The sequence below is a fragment of the Nyctibius grandis genome, chromosome Z (genome assembly GCF_013368605.1).
Source record: "Nyctibius grandis isolate bNycGra1 chromosome Z, bNycGra1.pri, whole genome shotgun sequence".
NCBI lineage: Eukaryota > Metazoa > Chordata > Aves > Nyctibiiformes > Nyctibiidae > Nyctibius > Nyctibius grandis.
The window spans coordinates 12,525,760-12,539,532 of NC_090695.1; the positions used below are offsets into that span (position 1 = coordinate 12,525,760).

Genomic DNA, 13,773 nt, shown 5'->3' on the forward strand with positions numbered 1-13,773 from the left:
AAAACATGCCGTGTGTAGAAAGGCCTAAGATCTCGATTTATTTAGTTTACTCAGATAAGGTTAAGAAGTGACTTTGTTGTGGTCTGCTAGTTCCTGCTAGTGAGGTCTGCTAGTGAGGGTGAGCGTCTCTCTTCTGAGGAGAGGCTGAGGGAGCTGGGTCTGTTTAGCCTGGAGAAGAGAAGACTGAGGGGGGATCTTATCAATGCTTACAGATACCTTAAGGGCAGGTGTCAAGAGGATGGGGCTAGACTTTTCTCAGTGGTGCCCAGTGACATGACAAGGGGCAACAGGCACAAACTGAAACATGGGAAGTTCCATCTGAATATGAGGAAAAACTTCTTTACTTTGAGGGTGACAGAGCACTGGAACAGGCTGCCCAGGGAGGCTGTGGAATCTCCTTCTCTGGAGATATTCAAAACCCGCCTGGACGCGACCCTGTGCAACGTGCTGTAGGGGAGCCTGGTTTGGCAGGGGGTTGGACTAGATGATCTCCAGAGGTCCCTTCCAACCCTAACCATTCTGTGAGATTTCTTTGAGTACCTGGCTCTGAAATAATGCAGAGAAAGGCCAATGGCTGGAAGCTGAAGGTAAGTTTAAACCCAGAAATAAGAGACACATTTTTAAGAGTGTGGGCTTGTTAACTGCTGGAACAACGTAGCTGAAAGAAGGAAGCTGAAAAGGTAGTGGATTCTTCGCTGATTCATCTTTATGACAGGACTGGATGTTTTTCTGCTGTTGAACTTGTTTAATGCTGTTTCAAACAGAGTATATATGGTTGATGCAATCTGTCCCCGCAATAGACCACTCCCTAAGGTACATTGTCTGAGTTACACAGGAGCCAGAGTAACTGTTGCCATTCTTACTTCTGGCCTTAAAAATTTATTTATTTGTGAAAATGGACTTCTTATTTTGATGTAGCTGGGATCAGAAGCCATACCTACATGTATGTAATCTCTCTGCCAAGATAACAGCTGAGATTATACAAATGCTGGTTTGTATTGGAGAACGTATGTTGCTGACACATTGGAAAAAGCCCAACATTTAACAATTCTCTTTGGGTTTATATACAAACAGTTTTGTGAAGTCATTAATTATGTTTTTCATCCATTCTTAAGTCTAGCTTCTTTCAGGCAAGATGAGATACTAGAAAGAAATAGAAAATGTGAAAAACAAGCTGTTCTGCTTAGTGTTTCTGTTGTCAACACTTGTCTCCTAGGGGGTTTCCTGAGCTCAGAAACGCTTTTCCTCAGCAGTGCTCATCTAATTTTACAGTCCTAAGCTCACGGTTCCATTACGAAGCGTTGTGTGGGTGTTCAGACACGACTGGCAAATTCCACACAGTTTCACCCCTTATGGGGGTTGCCTAAGTCTGTGTCACAAAACACAAAAGAAATTAATCTCCAGCAGGTTACGGTGAGCAACAGAATGAGCTGGACCTCTGCAACTGGAAAACAAGATACATGTTTTTGGCCAAGTTTTGAGGCTTACCTTTGTCTGAAGTCTTTTAAGAGAAGTCTTCTGATTAGCATTGCCATACTGAAAATCTGGAAGGTTTTAGCATTAATTTTTTCTCCCTTTATTTCTTTTTTGTTTGTTTGTGTTTAACACATAGATTATCTTGAATGACCGGACAATCGATGTGAAACATGATTTCACTTTTGGAGTCAACCTAGCAAATGCTGCCCACCCCTGCGTGAGCTCACCATGTGCAAATGGAGGCACCTGCGTTCCAAAGAAGGACAGCTACGAATGTGACTGTCCCCTGGGCTTCGATGGGCACCGTTGCCAAAAAGGTAATGATGGCTGCATTTCAATCCAGAAATGCAGAGCTGATTGTGAAAATAAGAGAGATTTAGCACCTACAACTGCTGTTGTACACATCCCTTGAAATAGAAAACAGAGCTCCCTTGGCATCTGTGCACATCCCGTGTACCCAGGGAAGAATTTGTTTTGTTATTTAGGAACATCATAACTGTTATCCCAGCACAGAGCTATGGTCCATAGATAGCAGCCTGGTATCTGGTTGCTCGTAGTGGCCACCATGAAACACTTCATACACCTCCCTAATTATGCAGTGCTATACAAAGGGGGAGTTCCTGCCAATGTCCTCCAGCCAGTGATCATGTTATGTGCTGAAGCATGAGCATTGATAACCCCTGTAATCTTATCCTCCCTAGGGCTCACAACAAACACTGTTCTCACATACAGAAAGGTCTAGTCCTTTTTTAGACACTGACTACTCTGATGGTGATTTCTCCATCTGCACAAACCCTGCCTTGGTACAGTAATGGAGACCACCAAGGAGGAAAACCTGCCCAGATGATTATTCTTCCTCAGAGCCACTGTAATGGTTCAAACCTTAGATTCAGGCAAGTGTTCATATTGCATGAAGTGTTAAAAAGTGTTTATAAAAAAATGTGCTTTCGGTTATTCCACTAGATGGAGATGTTTCCCTTCTGTCAGGCTTGATCTTGAAAAATTCCTAAGGGAAGGTTTTGTAATGTAACAGCGAACTCAGTTCAAAAGAGCTGACTAACATTATTGTCTTCACCCACTCGTTCGTTTCTCACAGGCACAAACTTCAAAGTTAAAAGTAGTGGTTTTGGTTAAATTGTGATGAATAGATTGCCCTTTTCTTCCAAAAAAGACCATATCTTTAGAACAAAAACATTTTATTAAAATACAATGCAAGAACCCCTTCGCTTACGTTGTTGTGGTCTAACTAATAGCTGGAGCAACGTCATTTATCCCAGCTTCTCAGTGGGGAGGAAGGAGAATTGCGATTTTGGCTTTCTAGGTATGTGCAGGGTGCTAAGCTCCTGACTTCAAGATGGTTTCTGCAGCAGTACAAAGGTCTCCAGGGGGACTCAAGGCAAGTGAATGCTTTGCAGCTTGGGTGTGTGACTGCCTGACCACTCAATGGGCTTTTGCGCATTGGTTGGACCACCGCTCCTCACTGCCTGTCTGCTTCTGACCTGTGCTAAGCCCCAAGAGCAGTGTGATGAGCTGACCAGTGCTGCACCTGCCTCATGACACTGGCCATGCTGCTGCTGCTCTCCTCCCTGTTGTAACCTGAATGTGTGGCCCAGGCTTTCAGAGACAGCCTGAAGTGCCTTGTGCCTTTGGCTTAGGCTGGATCCTGGGTGTTGCCTCCTATGTGAATCCAACCTTAATTCATTTTTAGGAGTGTCCCAAAGCACGAGTCATCAGTCTTCTGTTCCTCCTGCCTGTGGCTGCTGTTCAGGTGCCTTTCAATGCCTCCCTGCATTTGTGCAGCCTCGGCTGCCACGGAAAATCCAAGTTTTTGCTGATGGATGTGCAGAGAACGTGGAGGTCCCTCCTCCTGAACCTCAGTCCAGGACAGCTCTGATGAACCTGGAACAGGTTTCTCAAAATAATCCTTACCTGTGTCTCTTCGGTAGAGTGTAGACACAGCTAAGGCAGGATGCACGTGTGTGTCTGCTCCTTCAGAACAGGGTTTTGGTTAGTGCACTCAGAGGGCATGTGGGATGCTGAAGGTGCAGTCTCCATCCTGCTTCCTGGTGGGCTGCTGGAACCCCACACCCTAAAAAACAACGTGCTTGTGAGGGAATGCGCCTCATTCTTGAAACTTACACATGCCACTTATAAAATTCAACTTAAATGATGCTGGTGTGAGGTAATGAGATATTGATTCATACCCTAATGGATCATTGGCCAAAGATTCAAGAGTTTCTGCTGGCATTGCTGGGTTTTATATCTTTCGTTCATGCTGTGGGGAGTATTAAAGGTATTTTTATACTTAATTGTAAGATGGAGCTGTTGCTTTCCCCTGGTTAGAGCTGATCCCCACATAAACCATGGTGAGTCACTGGGATTTGAAAACTAGGACTAGTAGAGGGGTTTGGTGCTGGTCCTACCTGTCTGCACCTTTGTGTGTTTTGAGCAGGCAAATATAAATACTTGGGCAAAACAGTAATAAAAGAGTGCTACCTTCATAACTAGTTATAATTGCCTATGCAAAAGGGAAGTGGGGATTACGCATTTGCAGAAAGGTGGGCACGAAACTGGACAGTCATTGGAAGGGATACTTTTATGCTATAGAAAAATAAAACCAGAATGTTCTTGTTTTGTTTTGTGCTGACTCACTGCAGAGTGTGGAAGTTACTGCCTAAACAGTAAGTACTGCGAATGATGTGAAAACTGCTCTGTCATTGTGCATCTGTGTCTGCTCTAGCAAGCTGGATGCTGGATTTCTGTTAAGCCTGGTAAACTTCTGTCAATAAGCAAAAATATTTTCTGGGGCTATACAGTACTTCCTTAAATCTTGTCCTGTTGATATTTTAAACTGCATCCAGAGCATCTGCCAAGTGCAGAGCGGTGGCTGCAGAGGTGGTCCCTGTATTCACAAAGCAGCGGGGCCAGGCAGCTTGTCTGAGTGCTTTGTAGGGGTAGGTGTTCTGCAGTTCAGAGCTCACTCCTGCTTGCCATGAGCTTTGCTGCCTCTCTGCCGAATTGTGATGAGCAGGGAGTGAAGGTGTTTCATCCTAGCTCTCCTTACTGGCCCTGTTCCCTTCCAGTTGCAAAGATCCTGCATGCATCTAGGGTATTACTAAAATGTACTTGGTTTTCTGTGGTCAAATTCCATGCAGCAAATGAAAAGCATGTGAAAAAGCAAGCAGTGATAAATGCCGTTGCGCTCCGTAGAGGAAATCGGAGTGCTGGAGCAAGGGCACAGGCACCTTCCCCTGCTGAAGGCAGGAGGAGCAGGGCTCTAGGGCTGGTGTGGGGTGTGACGGGGGAAGAAGGGCTCCGTTCACGCTCTGCCACCATCCGCAGTGGTCAGAGACTGTCCAGTGCAGAAAGCGTCAGACCCAGTGAGGAATGTCTCGCCTAGTGTAACACATCTTTTGCAATCTTCCAGTGATGCTGGCAGGCTGTAGGCTGCGGACTGCCTGTGGTGGTTTCTTTAGACACATTAGGCAGCTTTCCTGATTTCAGTACACATGAAAACAGGCATTTGTCACTGTCTAAAATTCTCAGTCTTGGCACTTAAAGCTAAATTTCATATTGCTGTTGTTGGCTGCCAGGCTACACCGATTGTTGCATATCTGTGTTACAGTGATCTCTTAAAGCCCAGCCAGCCTCTGCATTGCACAAAGCAAGCAAGCATCCATGCCCTGAAAAGCTGAAATTTATATAGATGGGATTAGCTGTGGGTTGAAGGGATTAGTTCTCAGGAAGAATGTAGGATGAAGGCAGCTGTTTCAAGGAATTTATAAAACTGGCTTATATTAATGCAGCAGTCAGTTATGAGAGACCAGCAGCAAACTGGCATGTTCACTCGAAAGAAAATCTGTTCAAACCAGTGCTCATAGCCTACCGAAGGCTGTGTATCAGGGATGCTCAGTGATGTATATCACACATCTGAGTTACTTTGCTGAAATTTACTCCATGGGCAGCAGTACGCCAGCTCCAGGTCTGGTTGCAGTCATCCCAGCAGCTGTACACCACAGCTGGGCCAGGGGCTGTCCCTAGAGAAGTGGGAGGTGCTGTGTGTGGGACACCAGTGGGCTCGGAGCAAAAACACCCTCCAAGGCAGCACTGCAGCATGTTGAATGTGCACGCTACGAGGCCTTGCAGCCTCTGTTGTACGGCCTTTAGCATAGTCTCATTTGCTCGCAATAGACCTAAAGTGATTAGGGGTACCCTGTATGTCCTCCCCAGGGTCAGCCTTCCCCCACACTGCTCACCAGGGGTAAGCCCTGCGTGGCAGAAGCTGCTCTGTGCAAGTCACATACACAAAAGGAGAAAATGGGGAACAAAGTGTGGTTAATGCATAGGCTTTCGCAGGAGGGTGGCTTGAACTACACAGACAAGTAAGGCATGTAGAAACAGGGATAAAAACAAAATTTGCAACTTTTTCCCAATACTTCATATTTTCCTGTGCTAACATCTATGGTGGAGCAATACATTAGGCCTGTGACATGAACGTCATGAGTAGAGGGACTATTGGCTGCTTAAACTGCCTCAACTGCTGCCGTTACATTTAGGTACGAACCTGCTGTGGGTTCAGCTCAGTTCTGTGCCACCGGCAGGTAGCTGCCCATGCAGGAGTAAATGAAGAAAACAGTCTTGTCTGGTTTTTTCTTCCATTTCCATGTCAGCTAACTGACACTCATCTTAGTTTTTTAATTTACTTTTCAGCCATTACGGAAGCAATTGAAATCCCCCAGTTTACTGGTCGCAGTTACCTCACATATGATAATCCAGATATCCTGAAAAGGTAACGTATCTCCTGTGAACATCAATATGGTGTTTGTTAACCATTATAATGGTAGGAGCCTCATGAGGGAGGATGTTGTAAAGTGTTCTAAGCTATTTTTTAATAAGTATTTACCATATTTCTAAATTTCAGGAAAAAAATAATTTTCTCTGCATATACTTACGGCTCAGTTTGTTATAATATCTCAGCATCTTGCAACCTTTAAAGAAGTAGTATGCACAGTGTACATCTGACATGGAGAAGGACTGGTGTGCGCTTTCTGAGAGCAAAGTGCAGACATACAAAGCTAGTATCCATGAAGAGACTAGGGATTATAACTCCTGCTTTAGCTTAGAATTTAGGTCTTCAAACTTCTTTTTGGCTGCTCTGTACCCTAGAAGATGCCCAAATTCCAGAAGATTTTGGGTTGTCGTAACAAATTCATCCACCTCCTGTATTTCAGCCGCTGGCTAGGGGAGGCTTTGCAGATGTCCTCACCTGCAGCTCGGTACCTCTGACCTACCAGGACTTTCTGATATGTCCTTTCTTATGCTTCTTCCACTGGCTTCTGAGGGCAGCAAACCTACTGGATGTTCTCAAAATTTGCTTGTTGGTCTGGATTTCATACTAGGCTTGGGGAGAAAAAGTATTTTCTCTTGTGTAGAGTAACCCAATAGCTATTGTGTTTGGGATTCTGGAGGACCAAGTTCAATTTCCCCACTCTGAAATGTTGGAAATGGGGATGTGAACCCGAGTCCTTCACACATCAGCACACAGGCAAGTTGCAAGACAGTAAACAGCAAGACCAGTGGAGAAGAAATCGTGCTATCTTCTTTTAGGTTTGTTTGAAAGAAGACTGTTCCAGTTCAATATTTTACTGCTGTTTCCTTCTTCTACATTAAACAGGGTATCGGGATCAAGAACGAATGTGTTCATGAGGTTTAAAACCACAATGAAGGAAGGTCTTTTAATGTGGAGGGGAGACAGTCCCATGCGACCCAACAGTGATTTCATTTCTCTGGGCCTTCAAGAAGGAGCACTAATATTCAGGTAAACTGTCACTCCCTTATTTTTGTTGCATGCAGTACAGTCAGTGCTCGAAGGAATCTCCACAGCACATCCAGTGCACTTGTCCTTTGGTATAGTGTGAGATAATTACATCCTCAAGGTTTTGTTCAGTTATGGGTCCCATTGTTGTCTGGGGAAGGATGTGAGTTGAAGAGGTAATGTGCTGCTAATTTTGCATCATTCCCACTCCCTCCCTCCCAATTCTTAAAACATCAGATTTTTAGCATGGTTTTCTAAAAGTCACCCTATGAGGGTACGAGTACTGTCAGTAAATCCCCCCATGCCTCTTGAAGCTCTTGCCATCTCAGTTAAGCAGAGCAGGTGTAGGGTGTGAGGAGAAAGCAGGGGTCAAGGAAAGAAACCCTGCTGACGCCCATGCTGACTGCAGGCTCCCCTGCACATCCAGCCCTGTGACACAAACCCAGCTGGCACCAGGCATTGCTACTACCAATGTTTAATAAAGAAATAATACGACTGTCAAAAAGCTGAAACTGAGGAGTGCTGGGAAATGGCTGAATTCATGTTCTCTCTCTCCAGAATCGCTTTCTCCCTTGTAGACACTTAGGCAGACTCTGTGCAAGTTTTTGCATGGTGCTTTTCGGGACTCCTGCCTTTTGAAAGCCGTATCCTTCCTCATGATACCCTTCCAGGTTGTGTAAGACACATATTGAAACAGCAAACTACAAATGCCATCATTATCATGGACTGTTGTGAGACACTGTTGATTAAATGACAAAAGATTTTGTTAATAATATAAGCAAATATGAAGCTATCGGTTACCTTGTAGTTTGCTACAATGGACACATAGACAAAGTTGCACATTTCTATTTGCATTAATTTCTTTATGCGGTTTTCTGTGGTTAACTTTGCAAAAACTCAGCTTCCTCACTGACTCGGCAGAAATGGTGCATTTTTAAATGTCTTTGGGAGAGCCTCTCTTTCCTAGATGCTGAGTAGTAACTGGCCAGCCTGTCCTGTCTGTTTTCTAGGCACAATAAATTTTTATTAGGGTTGTTGCTATCCCCAAAAGATGAAGATACACTAAGGTTTTAGACTGAAACAGATGAATTTTATTAAGATATCTGTACCTTCTGCACACATTTAGGAAGGTGTAAAATTTAAGATCCCAAATGAAAACTCTTATTAACACTCACTGCATACTGAAAGGGAGCACTGGAGAAGATGGTGAAAGAACAAATGCAGAAAAAGAAGTATCATGTTCTTTCACAAAGAGTGATCCTCACGCTACTTTTGCAGCTTTTGACAGGTGAGGTCAGGAGAATATCCAGGGCTGTGAATTGATCAGAAGTATTTTCCTGCAGCCCAACACTCGATATTTGTGTTCCGGTCCAGTTTGAAATTCAAAACACACCTTTTCTTTCCCATTTTCTATGGCCTAGCAAAGTAGATACCATGTACAGTGTAGCTGCTACTGTGAATCCTTTCTGTTCCTCCCTGCTTCTGTAGAAGGTTATATCACTATGGTAGGGGATCCTCATTCATTAGAGATATGATTCTCATTTTTGTAACCAAAGGTCTAACACTTAGACACGATCCTGAACACCCAGTCCTTCTGTAGCTCTCAACCTAGACTAGTACCTGCGTCCTGGTCAAAGGAGATGCTTGTTTGAGACTCAGTTAAGCCTCTGGGGAGGAGTCAAATTTACGACAACGTTTTGCTCTGGGCAGCTGACAACGTACTATTCTCAAGTACCTAAGCCTGGCCATGAATTCAATTCCTGGTTCAGTCTTTTCTGAATAGAGAATGATTTTGGCTTTAAACTCTCTTGGTACAGGCAGAAGGCCGGCAGCAGCAGCTCAGGCCAGTTCATCCTGCTTATTTAGGCAGCTGAGCACCCAATAGCTCACTGTGTTGTAGCACCTACCTCCCCTTCGTGAAGGCTGGCCCAAGTTTCTCAGACCCAGAAATTAAGATGCCTGAAGTGTAAACATGATGGGGACGTTATATCTGCTGAGTAATTTTAGTAGCAGCAAACACAGAGAAATAATCATAGCTGCAACTGAAGCAGGGAACTTCATGATTATCTCTGTGTTTATTAGGCTTCATCCTTTCTAACATCACAGGTCTCAGCCTTCACTATGATTCAGATGATTTGTAGATCTATCATACGTCACTGTTTATTTGCTCTTGTAATAGTTTATTTATTAACTGTGTTTGCAACCTCCCACTGCTCTCTTCCATTAGGCCAAAGGTTTGTAGGTCACTGACCGTCATAACCTGTTGTTTCAGGGGGAACTGCCATGCAGAAGCCCTCTCCTTGCTTCCATGGGATGGTGGTGATGGTACCCATTCCGACCTGGGCAGGAGAGAGTTTTGCCTGTTCCTCAGCAAGCCTGACTTTGCAAAATAAGTGCATCACTGCTGGGCTTCCACAGGACTCTACCAGTCCCTCCAAAGTCTGAGCTGCAAGGGTTGGTCCTGGGGCTGAGCAGGTGAATGGGTCACAGAGTAAGGACATCTGAGCAATTTGGCAGGCAGACAGTCTTTGCAAGGGAGGCAATAATGTTTTATTTTTTTTTAATTGTAGCTACAATTTGGGCAGTGGCATTACTTCCATCATGGTGAACAGCTCTTTCAGTGACGGACGGTGGCACAGGGTCAAGGCTGTTCGGTAAGTGGCCATGCTCCATCTGGGAGGTGTTTTGGAGCCACCCTGCCATTAAAGGTGCTGGCTGGTGTGTCTGGATGCTGGTTGGGTGTGAATCACTGCGGCTCTGCGCTCTCACATCGCTTAGGAGTTGAACTGTTAGCAACTTGGCTGTTTCAGGACGATGTATACAAAGATTATTGTATTAGAGGTGACAGTGCCAACTCTGAAACTCAGCACAGCTCAAGGCAGGCTGCCAAAGTCATGCAGGGCTATTCTGGGGCTGTAACAGACATTCTCTGAAACCCATACCATTTGGGTTAAGAATATTTTTCTTTAATGTCTGCATTTTGGAATTCCCTAGTGAGCATTTTGCGGGCTGGCACAAGCCCTGGAGCACGGACAGTATATGCCCACTTTTTCTATTTGGGGGAGGTGCAGACATCTTGCAGTGTATGTATAACTCATATTTATAGCTCATTGCCTCATGGGAGGCAAGTGTGCCCAGCAGGGAAAGCATGCATCCCTCTCTTCATGGGATGTCAGTTCCCTGGAAATAACAGGCTAACATTAGCACAACTTGTCACCAAATTCAGTGAGAATAGGGGCCCATCAAGTGGCTCTTCTGTCAGCATGGTTATTGACTGTATATAAAATGGAAGTGGCCTAAAAGCTGTAGTAAGAAACAAAACTGCTCGTAAGTATGTCTTACGTTAGCTTGCCTGTTGCTTCCCTTCTGTTGAAGCTTCTGCTGTTTACTTTTTTTACAGTACGTCTGATTTTTAATGACACATCAAAACCTGTCAATTCTCCCCTCTCCTCCAGCTGTGCAATTTACTTCTTTCCCGTTTTTTTCTCCTCTGTAAATGTGCACCCCACCCTTTGCAGGTGTCTGACATTTAGTCCCTGGAATAAAAAACACCTTGAAGGCTTTGGATTGCCGTAGCACACTGCTGTCTGTGGGGCTCCCCAGCATATCCCAAGCCTTCACTGTGAACCCTGCCGAGCACTGAGTTGGCCTGGTCTCCTTGCAATGGGGAGATGCTGCTGCTCCTCCTCCTGCCTGGTTGTAGGCTGGATGCATGAGAACGGTTTGTTTTTCCTTTCAGGGATGGACAGTCTGGCAAAGTTACCGTGGATGATTATGGTGCCAGGACTGGTAAATCCCCTGGGAAGATGAGGCAGTTAAACATCAATGGAGATCTCTATGTAGGTGAGTGCTCACCGTTCACATTCAGGACCCAGACGCGTTTTTGTGTTTGCGAGGCTGGCTGCAAGGCAGGGCATCCCAGCTCCGTCCATCTCAAGGTGCAGGCTTCAGGCAGCAGCGGCTATTTCTCCACAGCCTGGTTTTTGTGGGGAGGCCTCTCTATGTGGGATGCAGGCGGCTGGTCTGAAAAGGGACCAGCACCATGGGGTGCACTGTGATACCTGCAGCAGATATATAGAGAAGCAGCAAGTGGCAGCTGCAACCCCTGAACCTTAGTGGGAACCTGAGCACAAGCTTATTCAGCTCTTACTGATACTACAATTTCTGCAATAAATAATTAGCATCCTAGTTTACTATCTCCTGCTTATCCCTTCTGTACTTTCAAAGTGCTTAAAAGCTGTATTTAAAAAAACACAGAGCAACCTGTAAATTAAAATTCACTTCGGAATTGCGCTAGGAAGGCTAGTGGTGTTGCCGGGCATGCGACTGCCAGGCAGGAGCGCAGACACCTGTGCCAGGGAAGGATTTCTCATGGCTGCCTTTCCCGCAGGTGGCATAAAGGAAATAGCCCTGCACACGAACAGGCAGTACCTGCGGGGCCTGGTGGGCTGCATCTCCCACCTCACGCTTTCAACCGATTACCACATCTCGCTGGTGGAGGATGCTGCCGACGGGAAGAACATCAACACCTGTGGGACCAAGTGACAAGAGAGGAATCCCAGTGCCGAGGACCCGTCGTGTGCTTGCGTGTGTGGCTGAGCGCGAGCTGGCTGCCACAGCCCTTTGCGGCCAGCCCACGTTCACCGTCTGGGAAAGTGACAGAGCCAAAGGGAAACACAAAAAAAAAAAAAAAGAAGAGCATTTTTCCCTCTCCTCTCCTCTCCTGACCAAACCAAATGAAGTATTTTGTGTAGGAACCACCCCCTCTCCCCGTTAAGTGTTTAGTAAATGCTAAAGGTTGTGCATCGGTGCAAACGGCAAAGAAATGTGTGATGTTATGAGTAGCTCAATGACTGTGTTGTGGTCCTTAGGTTATCTTTTGTAATATCAGAGCAAGCAGTCCTGAAACATCTGCATTCATCCCGCCCTGCAGTGGTACAATGACTGTGCTGTTCAACAAATACACCATCAGGCAGTGTATCTATGCATTGAAATGTATGTCTCGGAGCAAGCAGTTCTCCTCACCACTGTCTGAATTATGTTTCATCCTGTGTAAATACCAGCTACAGTGACTGGTTTCAAAATAGTGTTGTTTGTTGAGGAGGAAAGTTCTTAACGTCTACTTTTTTATTACAAGCAACAAAACCAATGAACCAATTTTGTAGAAGTAATTTTATACTTGTATATTTTTTATAGCAGCAGCAGACCTGCTTGCACGGTATAACTTTTAACATTCAGGTGCACTATACAGTTAGCTCTTTGCACACTTTCGTAAAAGTAGCAAAGTGACCTGTGGTTTAAATTTGTTATACAGGAGGCCTAATGTCTGTATTATACAGTTTTGCTGGGGATATTTGTGAGTTATGACCAGTTTTAACTCTCACTGTTTTTGTTTTGTAAATTTTGACAGTTTAAAATTGTACATTATGAAGCTTTCCTGGCTTAAACAGATTAAAAGATTAGGAAAAAGAAAGAGCAAATGCTTGCTACTGTGGTATTATAAATCACTAGCTTTTTTGCTGAAAAATGAGAAAAGGGATGTGCAAGAGACCTTGGTGGGTCACAGTCCTCTTAAAATGTTTTCTAGGCACTGGACCAACACTTATGCAACCTTGATTGCCAAACTGTAATTTTAGCAGGCGAACAGAGTGCTGTCGAGACACTAAGGAAGTGGTCCAGAATTTCATAGTTTGGAGATTTTTCTTCATTAACTCTTTGTTCAAAGTGGATCAGTGAGCCATTGGGTGGGAGAAGAGAGACCCACCGTGCAGCAGGTCGCCCCACGGCTCCCCACGTGCTGGCAGCAGGGGAAGCACAAACCTCCTCAGCGGCGCAGGCTCGTCTGAGTGCCTGTGAGTTAAAAGCACCTGATGTGGCAAATGCAATGGAGTTCAGGAGGTTTCTACTGCATTTTTACTGTGCCCAGGTGCTCCCAGCTCCCTGGGAGCTAAAACACATTCCTGAGGCTTGTCCCACCTACAGCTGACCGTGAGCAGCTGCGGACTCGAGTGGAAAAAATAGCAGCTGGTACTGGATAATGCCACAAGCAAAATAACTGCCAAGGAGACCCCCCCAGTCCCTCTTCTGCATGCTGAAAGGGATACCTTGATCACTTAGGTGGAAGATCTTGTGCTCCTTGTAGACATGGCATCAATGGTCAAAAACAAATACTGAGACTTGTTAGAAATAAAAAGGGACAGAAAAATACATGGTGGTGCCAGCATGTAACATGTGCATCTGTGGTCTGCCCCCCATTCAAAATCACCCTTCAGAAAAACTATCTGCAGAAGACGTGGGAAGGTTGCAGAGGAGCTGGAGACATGCGTGGCTCTCCCTCCAGGAGAAATGCAGTTGTGTTTGGCTGGGGGAGCTCCATGGGGAGAGAGAAACCTGTGTTTGGTCGTGAAAAAAGCAGGTTAAAGTATATGATCAAGATGTGGCTTTAAAATGAAAGTAAGTGGAATTTGATGCCATGGGATGTT

At 45.1% G+C, this 13,773-nt stretch overlaps 1 protein-coding gene across 1 annotated transcript in view; it reads left to right on the forward strand.

Moving 5' to 3' along the window:
- The window catches only part of EGFLAM (EGF like, fibronectin type III and laminin G domains), a 73,489-nt gene extending 60,725 nt beyond the window's left edge, over positions 1–12,764 (forward strand). Inside the window, exons 18-23 of the mRNA XM_068422999.1 lie at positions 1,613–1,793; positions 6,187–6,265; positions 7,151–7,294; positions 9,862–9,945; positions 11,031–11,134; positions 11,682–12,764. Of these exons, the coding sequence (XP_068279100.1) occupies positions 1,613–1,793; positions 6,187–6,265; positions 7,151–7,294; positions 9,862–9,945; positions 11,031–11,134; positions 11,682–11,836 (747 nt within the window). The 3' untranslated portion in view covers positions 11,837–12,764. The remainder of the gene's footprint in view (positions 1–1,612; positions 1,794–6,186; positions 6,266–7,150; positions 7,295–9,861; positions 9,946–11,030; positions 11,135–11,681) is intronic.
- The last annotated feature ends 1,009 nt before the right edge of the window (positions 12,765–13,773 follow it).